Below are 20,657 nucleotides of genomic sequence, written 5' to 3'. Positions count from 1 at the left end.
AGCAGCGAGCTGATGCGAGGCGCATTTGCAGTAGCGCAACAGCAGCGAAAAAAAAGGAGAGCAAAAGGAAATACTAGAAACAGTTACAAACCGACACAAAAAAACGCGTCATAGAGAACGAACAGCAAAGGGGGTTGTAAAAAAAAACGAGCGTGTACTTAAGCTTAAATGCTGCCCTGGCTTGAGGTGCTCCACCATTAGTGGAGCAGCACCATCAGCTGGGTTGCATCATCATCATCATCATCATGGCAAGAACCCATCGCCAGGTACATCGTGGCCTGGAGAAGAAACTTCTACACGGGCCACGAAAGCAGATTGATTTGCCAGTAAAAACCCGGAACCCGGAGTGAATAAAGTTCACCTTCGATAAGATATTTACACGCAGCGATGCACTCGAACGAAGACTCCGATTCCTCAAACCTTTTAAAAACGATGACTGCCAGAATAAAATCAAAACCTGCAAGAATTCTTTTTAAACACATTTCGGATCTCTCTTTGGACACGGGCAAGCATTTTCCATGGGGCATTTTTCCCCATTGGCATGTACATGTTCAGGATCGCCGTGTGTATTTGTAGCTGTGTGTGTGTGTGTGTGCGAATGTGGCTTGGTTTTGTTCACTTCTTTCCTTATTACATCCGAATTTTTTTTTTTCACGCAATTTCCCCGGGGGCGAATGGAGCTTGTGGAAGTTGGTTGCATCAGTAAGTTAGCGAAAAAGCCGTGTTTTGCTGTACTGTGGTAGTGGTTGCATCAGCGTATGGCTTCCTGCCCTTCGTATGAGAGCACCTATTTTCACACTAATGTCTTGCCACTTCTGTTTGATCGATTCTCGGTCCTAACTTTACGCATTTTTTTTTTAATAATCCTCACATACTTAGGTAACCGACAAGACAATATTGAATTTCTGTGCTCTGTCTGTCGGCTCTTTTTTGTAGAGAATATATAATTTACACTCCTATTACAATCTGCTCTCTGGGATCTTATTTGCGCTATCATAGAAGAAGCTCCCTTCAACGCTGGAACAAAATGTTGTTCATTATTTGTTGGCAAGCACGACCGAGGGGCAGCACTGGAACCATTTGTTCTAAATAAATTATTAACCTATTTTCATTTGATTTTGCTTTTAGCGTGAGCACTAACCAGCTGAACTTTCCATACATTTTAGTCATCACTGACCGGGGTGTGTTTAGTGTTCAACCTAATATTATCATACTCAAACTTTTGCTCACTTATTCCTTTTTTTTTTAAATTTCGTACGAACGACATCCTGAACTTGGCTTCGGAATCTAATTTCCACGGATACATAGAATCACTCCTACTTGCAGGTTTGTCCCACTTCATGATTTATTAAATATTATCTAGGCTCAAGAAACATTTCAAAATCGAACACTAAAACTCTACCTAAACCTCTACAGTGCTTGCTGGACACCGAAAGAACTGTCATCAGCATACAACACAGAACCAGAGAGGTTGAAATCGATCACATTAAGATGCATTCACCCAATTACATTTCGTGTCTACACTTTTACAATAGCGAAAAAACAAAACGCCGAAAAGGATACCAAAAAAAAAAAAACTCCTATAAAATCTGCCGTCCGTTTACGGCTCGCGAGTAATTTTCCTCTATAAAAATCACCACTCATTAACGGACGCCGGTGGGACAACGGAAAACAGAGCCGAAAATAAATCCTCAATTCCTCAACTCCAACGTTGCGTTTTATAGCGCCTCAAGACAAGGCCTCAAGTTAAACCAGGAGCTCAGGGGTTTTTTTTTTTCTTTGGTCTCCGTACTGAAGCCACCCAAAAGAAGCTTCCTTTAAGGTACCGTAAAAGTGCTTCAAAAAACGCACAAAAAACGCACAAAAATCCTTCACATTATCGCCTGGTTTTTCGTTCGTGTGTATTTGTTTAATTGTGTGTGTTTTATTCCTTCTACTGCTGCTTCTAATCCCTTTTCTGTCTCTTGTCCCTCCTCTTGTGTTGGGAAGTTCGATTTTTTTGTAAGAGGCGCCACAAAAGCCACGTACATGACCGTATCGGCCCGGCTAAAAGGCATCTTTTCCCTCCGCGGTCACTATTATTACACCCAATCGTACCGTCTACCGGTGATCATGATGATTGTCTGGCTAGTTTTACAGCTCTCCCGCAACCGAAAAAAGATGTATTTTCGATCAAACCTTCTGCAATTCTACAAACACACCAAACCGTTCAAAGGCCGCTGTTGTCTATTAAATCGAGAAGACGGATAGATAGGAAAACTTCAACCGAGCACTCAGAGTTTAACAATCCTCATCTCGTGGGAAGATGATGCTGTAGGTACATGGAAGGAACTATATTCTACCTCCTCATCTCTACACCCGGGTAGTGGATCGACAACTCCCAACGCACAAAAAAACAAGAGATTTATTTGCTAATATTGTTCCGGAAATTTCCGTCCCTAGAAATGATTCTACCTCGCCAATGGGCGAGGTACAAAACACAAACCTTTTCCCCGAGCCCGCTTCACTACCCGTGGCGTGGCAACTCCTTATCCTACGTTATCTTCCAAATACTTCTTCCTTATTTTCTGTAAATTCCCCCCTTGTTTTTGGGGTTTGCAATTGTACCCAAATCGCGTGATCGAAACGTGCTCTAATCATCAGATGATAAAACGGAGCTTCCAGTGCATCTTATCTGGAGGGCCCTGGTACTTGACTTGGCCCTGGGACTATCGAACGATGGTTGTAATCCGTTTTGGCAAAGGATTACATCAAACAAAACAGTCAGCCAGTGCAAATCATTGCCGTACGTCACTTGACAAAAGAGATTTAAAGCAGCAGGAGAGAGTGCTATTAAAGGATAAGCATTCGCTTAGTCAGAGGTTGACCGAAAAAAAAACCACAAAAATTGCTTCTGATTTTAATTTTGGATGAGCTGCATTGGCATTTTTCAAAATTTTTTATCACAATTTAACAAATTATTAGAAATGAAATTCTAATTCCATTTTTACAGGTAGAAGTCTCCCTTGCTGTGCTCTTGTCAAAAAAGACTAAATTTGATAGGCATCTAACACCAACACCAATTGAAGCTATTAATAGAGTTGTTTTTTTGGGGTGCATTTTGAAGCCCACACGCAATTCCGGCACACTCACAGAAAGGGAGGCCATCTTTTGGCCGTTCCAAATCCCCAGCACTAACACACCAGCACTGGAGAGAAGATAAAAAAAACCCTCAAATATCGCCTGCGATCGATCATACGATCAGCCTGTCGACCAACCGGGTGAAAGCAGCGCCAGATCAGGTGATCGGTCGAGCCTTCGAATCCTTTTGTTCTGCCGAGTATCGCAGGGCAAAGGAATTATTTAACAAACAAAAAAAAAGAGCCTCCAGTCTGCGTGTGTGGTCCGGCAGACAACTTCTAAGTCTAAGTGTTAAGGTGAGCCCAACCAGTAGCGAACCAAAGCCACCAACAACCAGTTCAAGCTTATCGTTCAGTGTGATGCAGTGCATTTTGGCATTGCGTTGAGTTGAGCAAAAATCTTAACATTTCAAGCGTTTTGCTTTCAAAGGTGAAAAGTAGTGCTATTACATTCCTAATTTTTGGTTGTTGCTGTTGTGTGTGCCAACTTGTATAAGGTAGGAAGGTTCAGTTCCCACAGAGCTCATAAAAAAAAATAATGCCACAAAAAATGCAGTTCTTCCCTTGGGGCTATTCTTCGCTTCCCATTAAAAAAAACACGAAAAGCCACAAAATCAATTTCCCTTCTATTTTTCCCGTTTTAACCTTCCAAAAGTCCTACCACTAAAAAAAACCCTTTTCTCCTTACTCCTTTTGCCTTCTTTATTGCTACTCCTTCGTTTCTGCTTTCCAAAAAAAAATCACTTTAAACAGCACTTGTCTTCTGTGTGTTCTTAACACGCTCTTTTCTTCACTTCAACACTTTTCCTTAGCCCTTTTTTTCCTTCAAAGCCTATGCTGAGAATCGTTCCCTGTAATAAATCCCTGTTCCTGTTTTTTTTAAAACACTTTTTGCCTTTGCACTTTGCAGCAGCAGCAGCAGCGGCCAGCAGCAATCGCCTCGCTTTCTTTCATCATCATCAATTGCCGCAAACGCTCAGTGTAAGCAGTGGCCGGGAATCTAACTTTTCTGATGCAACCAAAACCCCCTTTTCCGTGAGCTCGTTTCTCTTCACTCGCGTGAATTTTAGTGACACTAGTTTTTCCGTTGATTGAAACACTCTTCAACACACACCACCGGGTGGGAGAAAATTCGGATGGTTTTTCGGGATGGAAAGAACAAAACCTAAACCACTGAATACACACACACAGGCACACACAGTCACAGTCAGGGAGACCTTTTTGCGTACGTTGCGCAGCGCTTCTGCTTTTGCTCACGCTTCTCGTGCTTTTGCCACCGCAGCGGAGGGCTTTTTTCGTGACAAAACCTTTTTTCACGCAATTCCTTACCATCCTTTCCACCCTTTGTAATGGGGGTGAAGAGAAGGCTCTCCAGCGAAAGGCGGGGTGTGAAAAGCGTGAAAAAAAATTTTGTTGGAAGAAGAACACTACCAGGCCCCATAACGTGGAGCAGCAGCAGCAGCAGCAGCAGTAGCCGGGGGAGAGAAAAAAAAGAAGAAGCAGCGAGAGTGAGAACGAGCGAGGTGAACAAAGCAGAAGCGATGGAACACGAATGAGAAGAAGATGCGGATGATGGCCATCGCGATCCCCATCGCCGCGCGCTGGGCAGCGTTCGGGTCCGGTTCGGGCCGTCCCCGGCGAACACTTCGGCCCGGCACGTACGCACGCACACTATGGGCATTTTTTTTTGCCTTGTAGAAAATGTAAATGGGGTTTTATGTACGTACCTATGTATGTATGTATACACACCACGGAGCATATTACATAGCCCAGGGCGAAAGGGGTTGGCAAAGGGCGCAGCGCTAGAGTGCGAGCGAGAGGGGTTTGACCGTCCGTCTCTCACCGTTCGCCCTCTCGCGCTTGCCGCACACCGGCCCAAAGAACGAGCGTACGCAATGGATCTTGAGTGCGTGTGCGAGCGAGAGAGGGAGAGCGAGAGCGTGCCGGCAGTTAGGCGAGCGTGAGCGAGCAAGCAACACGAACACACACACACACACACACACACGCACAGAGTGCTACTGGAATTGGACGCGAGTGTGGTGATTGTGTGTGCGAGAGACGACCAAGGCAATTCGAGGCTTTTCGAGGGAGCTGCCGGGCGGAATATGTAAAAGCGGTTTGCAGGGGGGTTTGTGGGGAGCCTTCTTATGTATGGTTACTGGATTTTATGTCCCCCTTTGCCGCCCCCCCCCCCCAGTGTGCCCCTCTTCCTACTTCAAACACACACTCACACACCATCCCCATGGGTTTGGAGGGTTCTGTTGCGCTTCCGAACCGGCACTGTGCGTTAGTTTGCGAACGCGAGAGCGAGAGAGAGCGAGATAAAAAGATATCGAAAAAAAGGTTGTTGGATCAAAGCACAGTAAGCGCGAGCGAGAGAGAGAGAGAGAGAGCGACCGAATCAAGGTATATACTGAAGCGAAGTGTCTAAGTGTGCGTGTGGCACTACACACCGAGCAGCAGCAGCGCACACATAGAAAAAGAGCGTTTTTTTTTTTGCTCTCTCTCGCTCTCTCGCTCTCCCTGTTCCGCTCTTCCCCAGCGCTTTATATCTATCCGGCAGCAAAACCGGCAGCGCGCCGGTGTGTGCGTGCGGGCTCGCTGCTTCGTTCTTTGTTCGCCGCTTCGGGCCGGTCCGGTACACGGGCGCGCTGCGACAGTGTGCGTGCGCACCCGGGCTAGCTTATAAATAGGGGGCTCGGTTGCCGGCCGGGAATTACTTAGTTTCTTTCAATTGAACAAGCAACATCCTCTCGTTACATGAAAATCGGCAAACTCGCATCAAACGGCGAAACAACAAGAGACACAAAGAGAGAGAGAGAGATAGACAGAGAGTTTTATTAGTAAGGAAAGCGTTAAAACGTTAAAAGCAGCAGTACGCAAAGTAGCAAAGAGACGTGTTAAAATCCACTTTTTTAACTAAAGCTCCAGTGACACTGCTGAATGGGAAAAGAGAAACAAAAGTGTTTTTGTGCAAACGAAGTGAGTGTTTGAAAATTCCGGCCCTGCCATAAGTCAACCTGCAACACACACACACAAGCCCAATTTTGGAAAGGAAATGAGGAAACATTGATTTTTCCCATTTTCTTCGCATCCAATTTTCAAAGTAATAATACGGGGCATTTGCAGTTCAGCGGTTGACAGGTTCTCTGCTTCATGTTTGACGTTTGTCAGGTACAGGGACACAACACGGTACAGCGGCGAAAGCGCAAGCGAAGTGGGCTGGAAAAATCGTTGTGACACCCCCACAACCCAACCCGTGTGAAGGCGCAAGTGTGTATTGTGCGTGCGTGTTCGAGGCAAAAAAAAAATCGACGACGACGACACGATCGATCCAAGTGATAATCAAGTGCTGTGAAATTACAAATAATACATTTTAATCAAGGAAGAAAAGTTAAGGTCCCAGAAAGTACAAGACACACACACACACGCGCGCTGCTAACTACAAGCAGAAGAGCAAAAGCTGAAAAGTTCAAATAGCATTACTAAGGCGAGAAAAAGGAGCAACAAAACACGAGATTTTCGTGTTTTATTTTTTTTTTCTGGTGTGTACGTACGCGTGTGTGTTGTTCCATTGCAACCGTGAGTTTTGTGTGTGAAAAACCGACCACCATCCCCTCCACCAGGCAAGGGTAAATTTGGGGGTTTTCGCTGTTTTTATTTATGAGTGCGAATTTGGCTGCAATCGACGAACTGGTTGAAGAGTTTCTGAAAATGGAACTCATCTCCGTGCCGCCGTATCCGGGCCAGCTGGGCTACCTGGGATCGACCAAAGTGAACGGTAAGTGTCAAACAGTGCAAACATTGGGTAAAAGGAGGGGTCTCCCAACCCGTGGGGGAATTTTATTTTTGCTCTTAAAGTTTGCCTTTTTCCTCCCAAAAAAATGTCAAAAGTTTCTCTTTACTTTTGACAGCTTCTCGCTTTTTATCTCTTTTTGTCTCCTTTGATGAGGTTTTCAATTCATCCATCGATCCAACCGCCCAATCGCCCGACACGACAGACACGTGCAAACGCGTGAATTCTCCCTCTCCCCTCTTTCGTGCTTGCACACGCACGAAATCGCGTGCGACACTCCCCATCACCCTGCTTGCGATCAGCGAAATCGCGAGAAAAGAAAGGAAAAAACGCGATTTTTAACGCGTGCGTGTATATGTGAGTGTGTGTGTGTCCGTTCGTCTCGTGCGGGTTTGCAGTTCAGCGCTGTTGCTAAGTGCACAAACGGTTCCCTCTTCGTGCCGGCCTTTGAGCGAAAGAGCGAGCGCAAACGAAGGAGCGAAAGAGATGCACACACGCACACACACACATCATACGCCTCTTTGCTCCCCACACGCTGGTTTTGCGCGATGGGGAGCCGGCTAAAAACCAGCTGGTTTCTCGTGAAGCTGTCAAAAGCGAGAGCGTGAGCGAGAGTGAGAGAGAGAAAGGTTCTCCCACCCACAGCTGTGTGGCCCCGAAAAGCAGGAAATGGACACGAGCGAGCAGGAGAGCCTGTCAATCGCTCGCTCTCTCTCTCTCTCTCTCGTTCGTTGCGGCGTGCGGAACAGCTGATCGTCGGGAGAGCTTGTTGTTGCTCCGTTACTTTGTGCTCTTTTTGCTCTCTCTCTAGCGCAGCGCGGTGCTCGCTCGCTCGCTCTCGCTCTTACACACTCTTCCCCCCCTTCGCGTCGCTCTCGCACACTCGCTCTTCGTCGGTCGGTCCCTCTGCCAGTGGACGGCCCCGTCACTCGCTTTCGAACCGTCGGACGGGCAACACACAAACAGCAGCAGCAGCAGCAGCCGGGCGCGTGCTCTTCTCTCTCACTCACTCATCCCACCTCCCTTTTTCGGACATTTCAGGCTCTGGCCCCTGCTGTGTGCTGTGTGTGTGCTCGTGCGTGCGTTTTCTCGTGTGAATGTGGTGTGAAATGTCGACTGTCACGGTGGTGCTAGCGAGTGAAAAATAGTTTTATTTTTCGTGTTTTTATTTTCCTCCAAAAAAAAAACACACACACACAGCTTTGTTTTTTCACACTCACTGCCGTGTGTATTACTCTGCTTTTCTGGGCAGTGTGTTGCGCCTGTTTCTGCTGCGCTAGTGTGTGAAGAGTGGAAGCTGCTGAAATGCGGCGGTGAAGCCTGTTTTTTTCCTGCTTGTCCGACAAGCTGGTTGCGCTTACGTTCGGTTTGCCAGCCGTCCCCAGGTTCAAGAAGCGCTTAGTGAATCGATTTTGGGCTTTACAATTTGTTGTGTTTTTTTTGTTGAGTGTGTACCAAAGTGTGTGTGTCGTTGTTTGCGGTTTAAGCTACTACTACACGGCATCCTCTCCCGGCATACGAATGTACATCAGTAGGTATTCTTTGTACAATTACACGAAAAAAAAAAGAAAATGGAAAGATCGATTTTGGGTTAGTTGGTTTTGCTCGGAAGTTGTTTTTTTTTTATAATTCCTATTTTAGTTTTTATTTTGTATCTCTCCTCTTCTGCCACATCCCATTTAAAAAGATCGATTTTCCTCTCACTGTGCATATTCAACGCCTACTTTGTGTGTGTGTGTGACTGCAAAAGAATGGCTCCTAAAGCCCCCCTAACTGCGAGTGTGAGAGAAAGAGCGAGACGGAACTCGCTCGAACAGCTGTTTGTGTGGCTCCACATGCACTGCTTTTCCGCTTAGCACCACCAGCCTGAGAACCGTCCGATCGATAGAAAATGGTTTCGTTTTCACTTTGCCCCAAAGTTCTCCAAAGCGCCACACTTCAAGAGCGAAAGAGCTTTTCATGCTCTCTTTAAGCTTTGTCTCTTTCTCTCTTTCTCTCGCTCTTTCAGTGGAAGTTTTTCCTGTTTTTTTTTTGCTGGTGGAGCAGTTTCCTTTACCCCTTTTTTTGTCTCTTCTCACACTGCCCCACACACACACACATACAGACGGTCAAACTGTAGAAGGGAAAAATCCCGGAACCTTCGTTCCACCTTGAAGTTGGAGGCGAAAAAATCTCCAGCTGAGCGTGTTGTGTGTCTGTGTGTGTGTGTGCGTTCCTCATTTTGGGGAGCTAACATAAAAATCGATGCTCCAAAAGAGAGTGACTGCAAGAGTGAGAGTGAGAGAGAGAGCGAGAAAGAGCGAGAGCAAACGTTACAGGAAAAACCTCGGGAAAATCGATTCTGACGTGGCGTTCGTGGCACAAACGCACGCACACACACACACACACACACACACAAAGAGTGTGAAATAATTGTAGATAAAATGTGGGTGAAAAGAGGGTTGGGTGTTGGAGGTTGGGAATTAGCTTTTTGTTTAAATGCTTCAAAACCATTCATTTGCTTTCACATCACCATTTTTCTGATGAAACCCCGTTTCTTTGCTCTTCCCACTTCATCCAGATTTCCGGACACCGTTGATGCCAATCCCGGCCAACAATAGTAACAAAAATTCTAATCAAAGCCAACGCCATCAGAGCCAGCCGCAGCAGCGCGAGCAGCAGCAGCAGCAGGCCGCCAGCCAGCAGCAGCAGCTACCATCCAGTCAGCCGCTGCGCAGTCACCATCACAACAACAGCAGCAGCCATCACCACCATCACCATCACTACCACCACCATCATCACCAGCAGCAGCTGCAGCGGGAGCGGGAGGCGAAGCAGCAGCAGCGAGAGCTGGAACAGCAGCAGCAGCAGCAGCAACAGTTGCTGCAGCAGCAGCAGCAGCGTCAGCAGCAACTGCAGCAGCAGCAGCAGCAGCAGCAGCAGCAGCAGTACTACAGCGAGAACCAGTACCCGCTGGAGCCGGCGACGATAGCGCTGACCGCCTCGCCGCACGAGGATGCCCTCCAGAAGCTGACCCAGCGGCTCGAGAGCGAGCTGCGCATCGCCAAGCGGCAGCATCTGGCCTGCACCGAGGTGCTGCTGCCGGCCGACCTGCTGCCCCGGATATCGGCCGAGATGTTCGAGCAGTCGGAGAAGGAACCGTGCGGCATCCGCGGCTGCACGATCTACATCGAGTTCGAGGACGAGCCAGACAACACACGGTGAGTGTTTTGAGGGGTTTTTTTATCAGCGCTTTCCTGAAAAGCAAAAAAAAAAAAAATCAAAACGATTTACTAATAATATTCCTTTTCTTCTCTCTCTCTCTCGCTCTCTTGTGAATCTGTATTGCAGGCGGATTGCGACGATGAAGACCGATCCGAACACCGTGTCGACGTTCGAGCTGTACCTTACGCTCAAACAGGACCGAAGGGGATGGACCTCGATTTTGCCACAATTTTTGAAGTAAGTTTTCTCCTTCGCCTCTTCGTTTCTCCTTGTTTTGCGCTCGTGTTGCGTTACATTTGGCACTGTTTCGGTGCAACGCAGTCTCCCCTCCCTCTTACATGTTCTTACATCTTTCTTCTTCTTCTTTTTCCTTCCTTTTCTTTAGAAATTTGGCACGTGGCAGTACAATCATGATCAGCCCGGAGTTCCGGCTGACCAAGAACAAGCTCTACCATGCGTACGCCGACTAAAGGGGCCCGAGGGGCAAACTTATCATTGCCCCCCCCCCCCTCTCCGCCCCCCCTCACCCCTTTTCCCCTTTACTTCTCCCACCCTTATTGCCTTCGAATCCCGGTTTTGTGTGTTGCAAGCGCAAATTGGGACAGGGCATACAACTGAACAAACCTACAACAACAATGTGTGTTTCTCATCACACCCCACCCCACCGCGCGTGTGTGTGCACATCAACATCACACGAGCACACCCCCCACCCCCCCGTTTGGCGGACCTGTCGCAGTAGCAGCGGCTGACCATTTTGTATTCCAAGAGGAGGAAGTAAACTACACGACCCACCCACCGCGGTCGACCCACCCCACCACCAAGAGCGCGCGCGCGCGCGCGCTGCCAGCAATTATCGCAAAAAAAAGTGAAATAATGTGCATTTGTGTGTAATGTATATGTGTGCAAAATTGTGCAACGAAGAAGAAGCAAGCAAAGGAAAGAGGAAAAAGCAAAGAATAAGTATGCGTAGTGCAATCTGTGATTTTTCTCTGCGCACAGCAGCATAAGCGTCGTAAATGTGTGTGTGTGTGTGTTTGTGTGGAACGATTTGCTTGATTTGAAATCATCTCCTCCACCCGACAGCATAACAAGCAACGCACACACACACACACACAAACCCCCCCCCCCTTCGAACTGTGATTATGTGATTATGATATGCGCTCGAATCGAATTGTTTTGTTTGTGAATGAAGAAGAATACGAAGCAGAAGAAAGCCAAAATGCCATCGAAAGGAAGCCGAGGAAAGGAAGTTCTCTTGGGAGAGCGCGAAGCAAGTTTGGAAGCAACGTGTGGTTTTGCAATGTGGACTGTTTCTGGCGGCCCATCGCGTGTGGCTCCCCGTGGTCGTGGTGGTGGTGGTCGTGTGGTAGTGGTGGTGGTAGTGGAGCCTGCAACGTCTTCAAATCAATTGGTGGAGAAGAAGAGCACGGGCAGCAACTAACTCTCTCTCTCTCTCTGCATCGTTAATCATCATCGTAGTCGTCACCATCATCGCCTCCCCTCCCCACGTCGTCGCAAATGGTCGGCGTGGGCAACCCTCGTCGGCTCGAAGGATACTCCCCCATCGGCAGCAGCAGCTGAGCAGAGAGGGGGAGGAGGTTGGGGGCGGTGATCTGCGTTCTTCAAATCATCCTGTGATCGTCCCTCCGTTTTTGTTTCCCCCCTCTCCGTTTGGACAAACCCCCGGCTCATTGTCGCCATTGTCGTACGCAGCATGGGAGCTGCGAGCACAGGAGCCAGGCAGGTGTGTTTGATGTGGTGGCGCGGTGGACCTCGGTGGAGACCCCCCCTCCCAGCCAGACCACCCGGACATGTGGCCCGGTGAGTGAGTGTGCGGAACTTGTTTTTTTTTTTTACAATTACAATTAGGCAGAGCAAAACAAAGCCGGTGTAGGATGCAGAGCAAAGCAGAAACGGATTTTCAAGCGTATTTTTCTTCCCTCCAACCGGTGCTCGCATGCTCGCGTGCCGATTCCAATCTTTCGTACCAGAGAGATACTAGTGAGGAGGTCACGTCGAGAGAGAGAGAAAAAGCAGCGAGTAAAAAGGAAATGGAAGAAAAACACGGTTGAAAAAGAATACAAACAAATTACACTCTAGAATACGTTTATATAGGAAAGCCCCTGTCTATCAACCCTTTCCCGCACACACACACACGTACACACACACACGTGTGCGCGTATTACTATTGCAAGATGCAAACGATTGGTATGCATCGCCGCAAAAAACAAAAACGAAACGAAAATCGATTTTCGAACGAACGCATCAAATCAACTACTTTTTAAGTATTTTATAAATATTTAAAATGAAGGCAATCCAATAACAAAACGTGTGTGTGTGAATGTGGAAAAAAGGGGGGGACAGGGTGGAAAAGGCTCGGTTTAAAAACCAGAAATGGAAGAAAAGAGAAGAAGCAGTAACAACAACAACAAAAAAAACCCCCAAGTGATGTTTAGTGTGTGTAAGAGCAAAAGCTAAGCAAAAGCATAAAACGTAAACAAACACAAGCAAAGCTGAAATGCTATAAGTATATGAACAAAGCAACGGTGTAAAAGTAAAAGGAAAAAAGGGATTTAAGTTCAAAACAGCAGCGCCGCAGGAGAAGGAGATGAAAAGAGCAAACACAGCAAAACACTAAACTCACACGAGCAGCAAAAAAAAAAAAACACCACACAATCACAGACACGTGAATGATTTGCAATACTAAAGCTTAATTAACATTGATAATAGTAGCAACCGGGTGAGGAGAAAATAGTTTTCTTTAAGCCCCACCGCGCGCACTCAAAATTCGAAGCAGGAAGTGCATTGAACACACGCCCGCGTACACAGCGCTGGCACTTCCCATCAATCCACTTTGGTGAAAAAACTAAACAAAAACAGCAGGAAGAAGGATATTGTTGGTCACGCACACTTTGGAAGGGAGTGGAACGACCCACCCACCACAACAATACACCGGACGATCGACGATCGACTAGCACCGTTTGCGGGGAGGAGAAAATGGTTCGGCTTTTTGCCTTACCTTTTTCGCTGGTTTTGGTATAGAATTTTCCCCCATTTGTTTACCTATGGCACGGTTTAGTTTTTTGTTGTAATTTTTTTTCTCTCTTTTGAATAAGATTTTTAAGCGATGTCCATTGCTTTTCCTTGTGTGGTCACGTTTGTTGCCACTTCTTTTACTTCGTGTTTGCTGTTTTTATCAGTAAGCTTTGCATTTGTTGTTTTTTTTTTTAATATTATTTATGGAATAGCAATTGCGCTTAGCCATATCGAAATTATGGTTAAAATGCGTTCTTCTTTCCCGTCGTCTCTTTCTACTACCTTGTTTGCGTGTACTGTATTGTACTGTAACACAATTTGAACTGTGTCCGCCAGTTGCCCTTTTCTCCCGGACGAATCGTAACATTTTCGATGAAGTATTTAAGCGCACCGTCAAATATTAAATTGAATTACCTGTAATTCATTATCTAATAATGTTCGCTACTTTTTAATCTATTTTTTTTTTGCTGTAATTTTCGTTATTGTTGTTGTGAACTCATTTGCGTTCCCTTCCAAATATTTATTTGTGTGTGCTGCGATGCTAATGTTGTAGCTTCCTTTTTTTTTTTAATGGTGGATTTCAAACGGAGGCCAAAGGCGTGCGTGCGTGTGTATGTGTTTCAATGCTATTGTTTCTGGTTGGGTGCAAAAACAAACAAAAAACCGCCTTCCTTTTAACTGTGCGCAAAATCCGCAGCTCTTCTCCGATTCTTGTGAACCGATCAATTGTGATGATTTCCTAGTGATTTTCCAATTTTCCTCTTTACGTAGTACGTGTGTGTGTGTGCGAAAAAGCGGTTCCCCCCATACACAATGTGTAGCAAAAGGGGTGGGGTAGCACTCCATTATTTCGCCTTTCGATTTTGCGATCGGAGAAACAGAACTGTGGTGTGGCAGGCGCCAAAAAAAGAACAAAAATACACACAAACTAGGAGTTTCAGGGCAGCGCGTGAGAGGAGAAAAGCAAGTTTGTTAATTTTTTTTTAAATATATATTGTAGGCATGTACAAAAAAAACAAAGCAAAACAAATTCAAATGCATATGTTTGTTCTTTGTTTTTGTGTCTAAATTTTTTCAACATAATTATTCTCGCCCCGTTTTTTTTTTTTTGAAATTTCTTGCATTACCGTGTGGACATTCAGTTCTCACATACAAATACAATTACACACACACACACACGAGCAACACATATGGGTAGAAAGAGGGAGAGGTGAAAAAAAAGCAAGAGGAAAAGGGGTGCAGAAGTGTGTTCGGTGCATGGTTTTAGGATTTTCAAATTTTTTACAAACACAAACAAATTAAGCGAACGAATTAATTCTCGTAAGAGCGTGGAGAAGCATTGATGAATGGTGGGGAGAGAGAGAGAGAGAGAGAGAGAGAGAGAGAGAGAGAGAGAGAGAGAGAGAGAGAGAGAGAGAGAGAGAGAGAGAGAGAGAGAGAGGTTCGTTTATAATATGATAGCAAACTTACAGTTTTTCGTTTATCTCTTGTGATTGATGGAATACAAAATAGGAAAGAGAGGAGAGAGGGGCGAGGAGGGTGTAGGCGGGAGCGAGATGGAGAGAAGTGTGATTGCGCATTTTCATTCATTCATGATACAAATTAAGGAAACGCGGGGAGAGCAAGAAAAGCGTAGCATTAACGTACTACTATCGAATACACACAAATTACAAATGAAAGTGAAAATAGAAGAAGAAGGAGAGAGAGAGAGAGAGAGAGAGAGAGAGAGAGAGAGAGAGAGCGAGAGGAAGCAAAATAATCGTAGCGTAACGAGATGGGAAGAGGAGGAGGCACGAGAAAAGAGAACAAAAAGAGAACGGTGGCAAGACACGTTGCGTGCGCGATACAAACTAATTTTAAGGGCCAAAATGAGATATGGAAGATTGGATGATGAGTAAGTGTGTTTGTGAAGCTCATGTTTTTTTTCTATTTCGACTCTTATCTGTCTTTCGAACCCCCTCCCGCACCTTCTTTGGTGTTGTATCTGCTTGTTTTGGCAAAATATTATTCATATTTTAAACATCCTCAAATTTCTTGGGGATTTCCCCCCCCCCCAATTTTTGGCACCAATTTTTAACCCCCTCCGCAGTCGGCATCTCATGTGCCGTGTATTAGTATTTTGTGTTGTGTTTGTTTTGTTTTTTGAAGGGAAAAAAATGCATTTTCGTACATGAAAATGTGTCTCTGTTGGTACAAAAAAAAAAAACAAACTGTTGTTTCATCCAGTAATGAAATGCATAAAAACAAAACAAACGCAATTGCCTAGTTTTTTCGAACAATTCGGAATACAATTCGGACCTTGTATAGTTCCTACCTGCCTCCCCACACCACCACCACCACCACCACCGCTCCCCGAGGTTTGTTTCCCCGAGATCGAGAAAGCAAGACGGGATGGGGCAGCAGAACAAACCGGTTTGGTGGTAAGGAAAGGAAACATAAACGACACAAAATCAAAACTTTCGCTGAAAAACGAAAAACCAAAAGGGGAAAATGAGAACTGCGTGTTAAAAATTGGAAGTGTAAAAAAAATGGTGGGAAAAAGAGAAAAGCAAAGAAAAGAAAAGAAAAAAAAAGCATTAAAATTAACAAAAAGCGAAGCAGAAAAATGGAACAAAATTAATGATAAACAGATTTAAAACAAGAAAAAAAATTAAGTGCATGGTACACAGAAACTAACATGATAAGCAACACACAAACACATACAAGCAGAGAGAGAGAGAGAGTAGGAGAGAGGGAGAGCGAAGTAGGGCAGGAGATGGAAATGCAAATAGGTGGATAAGCCAGTGGAAGTCAGGAAAAGCCGATAATAAAGCATTTGTGAGTAAAGGGATGGAAAGGAGAGCAAGCAGTGTAGGATGAAGACACAAAAAACACATTACACAGTAAACCCATACACACATAGTAACACACGCAACACGAGCACACATTGAAAACAGTCAAAAACACACAAACAAACACACACACATACACAAACTATACACGCAACGTGTACCGATTCCTTAACTGACGAGGTCGCTCTTTTCCTCCTGTTCGTTTGTTTTTGAAACAAGAAAACAAATCATTGATCTTAAGCTTAAGCATTGAAAGGAAGATATTTTTTGAAAATGTTTTTCCTTCCTTCTCTTTTGTCTAAAACAAAAGCAAAACAACATTACACACAGTGGTGTTCCCGGTTTTGTCTCTTTGTATAAATTATTCGAGCGCCGTGCGTTAATACAAAAACAGTACGAAAAGAAAAAAAAAATACTAATAGCAGCGCCGCAGCAAACGAAAACAAAAGTTTATAATTTAAAGAGACAAACAAACACACACAGACACACAAGCAAGTTAAGATAAGAGCGGAGATAACATGTGAATACAACACAGAGCGAAAAGGAGAAAATGGAGTAAGCGAATAAGCAAGATAATTTGTGAGCGCGCGCGTACCGGTTGCGCACCGGGCGAGCCGAGAGGAAAAGAATTGCAGGAGAAAAAACGGGAAAACGGGACGTATTTCCCCCTCTCCCCTCCCAAGCAACCCGCTCACCCCCACCCCATTACAGTCGTGTGCGTGAAGAAAAGGGAGCATAAAATGTGAAAAAGGAGAAAAGAAGGAAAGGATAAAAAACCGTTTCATTTGTGATATTTGAATTTACGAATTAAGGATACAAAATATCTTTCTCCTTTTTTTTATTATTATAATTACCTTTTACTACCTACTACACCTAACGCTACCTTTACCGCTACTCTATTATTATTATTATAATTTGTTTTTAACTTATGTGTAGTGAAACCCCCTATTTTCCCGTTTTCTTCTGCAAGTTCTTTTCTGTGTTTTTTTTTTATTATTTGTGATCTCACTGTCTTTTGTTTTTAAGACATCCAATTTAGTCTGTAGAAGTTGTTTTTTTGAAGAAAAAATAAAATACCACATGGAAAAAAATGTGCAAAATAACAAACATACTTTACTTTTGTTTTTTTTTCTTTCATTTCTTTTATTATTTCTTATCTATATATTTCACTCTTCGTCGTCGCCGTGCACCGAAATATGTTTCCATCCAGTTCTGTTGTTCTTCTCCTGGTTTGATTTGTTTTTCTTTCCACCTTTTGTTTTCGCTTTGTGTTTTTCGGTTTGTTGTTTCTGGGTTGTGTTTCTTCGGTGGTGTTTCGATCTTGGTTGTTATTTCTTTCTTTCTTTCTGCTCTCTATTTATTCAGTTCGGTTTTCTGCGCTTCGGGACGTTGCATTTTCTGTTTTGCGGTTTATACATCTTCAATTATCACACTCAGCACCGAAAGAACGCAATGCAAACGAATATCAAAAACAAACTACAAAAATAAGAAAAATAAAAACGCTGTGCAAGAAGAAAATATCAATTAGCCCAAAGTGCGCGTGCACCTTCTCACAAGCCTCGGTTACTGTTCAGCCACACCTGCACCCGCGGATAAATAGTAAAACCGAAAAGCCAATACCGTAAACCAAGCTCAATATTTTGCATTTTGTCCATCGACCCAGGCTCGGGAGCCGCAACAGCTCGCGTTAGTGTAATAAACGGGCAGTTAATGTCAGTAAATGGATACAATTAGCAGTCGATTGTTTAATGCATTGGCAGGTCTAAAACAAATCTACACAAACACAATTTACCCCAAACACGATGGAAATAAAGAGAACTACACTGAAAAGTACACACGGCAACACAACACACACACACCATTATTCAGATTGCATTTGCTTCGGAGTCGTCTGAGGAGGCGCGAAGAGGAAAACTCACAATTGTTTGTTATTGATTGAGAATTGAGAAGAGAATAAAAAAAAAAAAACAAATAAACAAACAAACCACAAAACCACGTGACGAATCAATCGATCGAAAATCCAACCGAAAATGGAACACTAAAGAAGAGAAAAGATAATTATCCAAAAAATAATCAAACAAAAAGAAAACCTACCAAAAAAAAAACAAACAAACAAACAAAGTATATGTATGTGTCTGTAGTAGTTATTAACAAATTAATCAATAACACAAAACAAACGAAATCGTGACAAAAAGCAAAATAAAATTATGAAACAACACAAAAACAAACAAACAAACAAACATATTTTACAAAAGCTATGAAAAAAAAAACACTTTTCCCCAATTCTAACCGTTTTGTCCACCGAATGTGGGGCCGCTCATCGATAACTCAAGATGATACGATGAGCTCTACTGGTCCACTGGACCAAAGAAGCAGACAGATGAACTGAGTGCTGTGTGTGCGTGTTTGAATAGGAGAAGAGCGATGGTTCGTTTTGTCGTTTTCTTCACATTGTCCGAGCCTTATTAACTGTGCGGTGTTCTATAGATGTTTGGAAGTGAGGGTTAGACGAAAGCAAGAGGAAGCGAGAGTCATGGAGAGTGAAAGAGGGTGGTAGATCATTCTCTTTCAGGCAGTGGAAAAATTGCCTCCCCCCATTTGCGGGAAGCTGAGCTGAAACGACAAAGATGGAAGATTTAAACGAAATCCCACCAAAAAAAAAACATTTAACAAAACTCTTATCCACCACACACCTTGTGTTGGTGAGGGTGAGTAGTGTCGGTGTTTGTAAATGCTTCTCTCTACCCCGTTTCGCTTTTCTGTCTACCCACCCCTATTCACCTGGGACACTAGGCAAACTGTGAACCATCCTTGCTTTCCTGAGGATCTGGCCTGGTACTTCGGTGCCTCCTAGCCAGGCGAGAGAAATTCGGTTTGTGTGCTCATACTGAAGTCTGAAACAAAAAAAGATTGAGAAGCCATTAAAAATCAACCCACACGGCGGGTGACACGCACGGCTCTAGCACGGTGGAAGACAAAGAGCAGAAAGTATGAACTTGATAAAACAAGCGGTTAGAGGCGAGGAAGAGACAAAGCAAAAAAAAAGAAGAAGGGAAGCAGAAAAACAAAATAAAAGTACTGTGTGTGTGTTTTTTCTATATTTATATAATATACATAAAAATATATATATATATACACATATGTCGAACGGTAAAGGAGGTATGAAATATTAATCGAGAAAACAAAAGCAAAAAAAAAACAACAAAAAAAGAAAAGCGAAACAAAACCGTCAGCAACAAAAGAAGTAAGGAAGGACGAAAAAGAAAAAGTGAACAAAAAAAAAAACAAACAAACAAACAATACACAACAAACTAGGATTTTCAAATTTGATAAACTATTGATAATAAATGACAAACTCGACAAATTTTTACACACACACACACACACACACACACACACACACACACACACACACACACACACACAAGCAGACGCAGAAATTAACAAAACAAGCAAGGAAACGAAATACGAAACCCAATACACAACAGCATACGTCATACACAGGGAGGATGTGCTGGTGGAAATGCATCCAGCCCAGCAAGGAAACCATAACAAAACAAAACCAGAGTACAGTAGCGCGTGTTTGCTTTCCGCACCACGAACTTTATCACGCTGTTTGTATTTTTGTTTTTAACGAATGCCAATTAGTCATTTGTTTCCTGCTTAATGATGTGCATTTATTCAATGCAGTCCTTTTTTCGCTGTTCTCCAGTATGAGAAGAATATATTCAATATTTTCATATTTTTATTCGTTTTCAAATGATACAATTTCTCTATAATTCAGTTTTCCTTTAATATAAACCATGCTCTCATGCTATTTTATTTTTAATTTACATTCCTTGTTAGTTTGTCAGAGATGTCACTCATCGGACTTGTTGCTTTGAACGCATGAGCAAACTAACCACTCCTTGTTTATTTCACACAAAACACTAGTAAACACTATACTAAAGAAGAAAACGATAATACAATCCATATCCCGAGAGTAAAACCAGCAGCAAACAAAACAAGAAACAAACAAACAAACGAACAAAAGTAGTAGAATGAATATAAAATTATTAACCTTAACAAAACAAAAACTCTACAAAAAAAAAAAACACAAAACGGCTTCAGTCGATTAACGTCGGCGGTGAAGAAGAAGAGAGCAGCGAAACACAGTGCAAGTTTAATGGATAGTAGTCGAACCTTAGGGGATAGAGCGCGTGCGTTTGACAAGTGAATGTTTAGAATGCAGGCCCAGCGAAGGAGGAAGTGGCAGAGAGTGGCAGGCAAAAGCAAAACAAAAACACATACATACATACACGTGCACAAAAATAATCGATATGTAATTGTAGTAGATTTTTTCTCTCCCCCGATTTCCGCAGTAAACCGCAAACCGATCAAAAGCCGAAATGCAAAAAGCAGCAGCAACCAAACAGAAACCAAAATCAGACAGCAAACAGAACCATAATCGTATTGGTAATTACAATAATCTTATTCAATGCAACCAAAACACATAGCAAGAAAGAAAAAGGAAATAAGAAAGAGAGAGAGAAAGAGAGAGAAAGAGCGAGAGAAGAGAACAAAAAACAGCAACAAAACGAAATACAAAACTCTAACCAAATCATTTAGTAGTGGGACGTATGTGTCTTTCGTACATTTTTTAAACACTAATATGTATAAAAACAAAACATT

General features: G+C 43.7%; 1 protein-coding gene across 1 annotated transcript; it reads left to right on the top strand.

Moving 5' to 3' along the window:
- The first annotated feature begins 5,824 nt into the window (after positions 1–5,824).
- LOC121599057 (protein scylla-like) lies at positions 5,825–20,257 on the top strand. Its single transcript, XM_041926550.1, has 4 exons — positions 5,825–6,900; positions 9,476–10,115; positions 10,246–10,356; positions 10,505–20,257. The coding sequence occupies exons 1-4, from the start codon at positions 6,783–6,785 to the stop codon at positions 10,587–10,589; spliced, it is 954 nt and encodes a 317-aa protein (XP_041782484.1). The 5' UTR covers positions 5,825–6,782; the 3' UTR covers positions 10,590–20,257.
- Positions 20,258–20,657: the final 400 nt, after the last annotated feature.

This window comes from Anopheles merus, chromosome 3L (genome assembly GCF_017562075.2).
Source record: "Anopheles merus strain MAF chromosome 3L, AmerM5.1, whole genome shotgun sequence".
NCBI classification, from domain to species: Eukaryota; Metazoa; Arthropoda; class Insecta; order Diptera; family Culicidae; genus Anopheles; species Anopheles merus.
The sequence above is the reverse complement of the archived record's forward strand: the minus strand, read 5'-3'. Positions and strand labels throughout refer to the sequence as shown.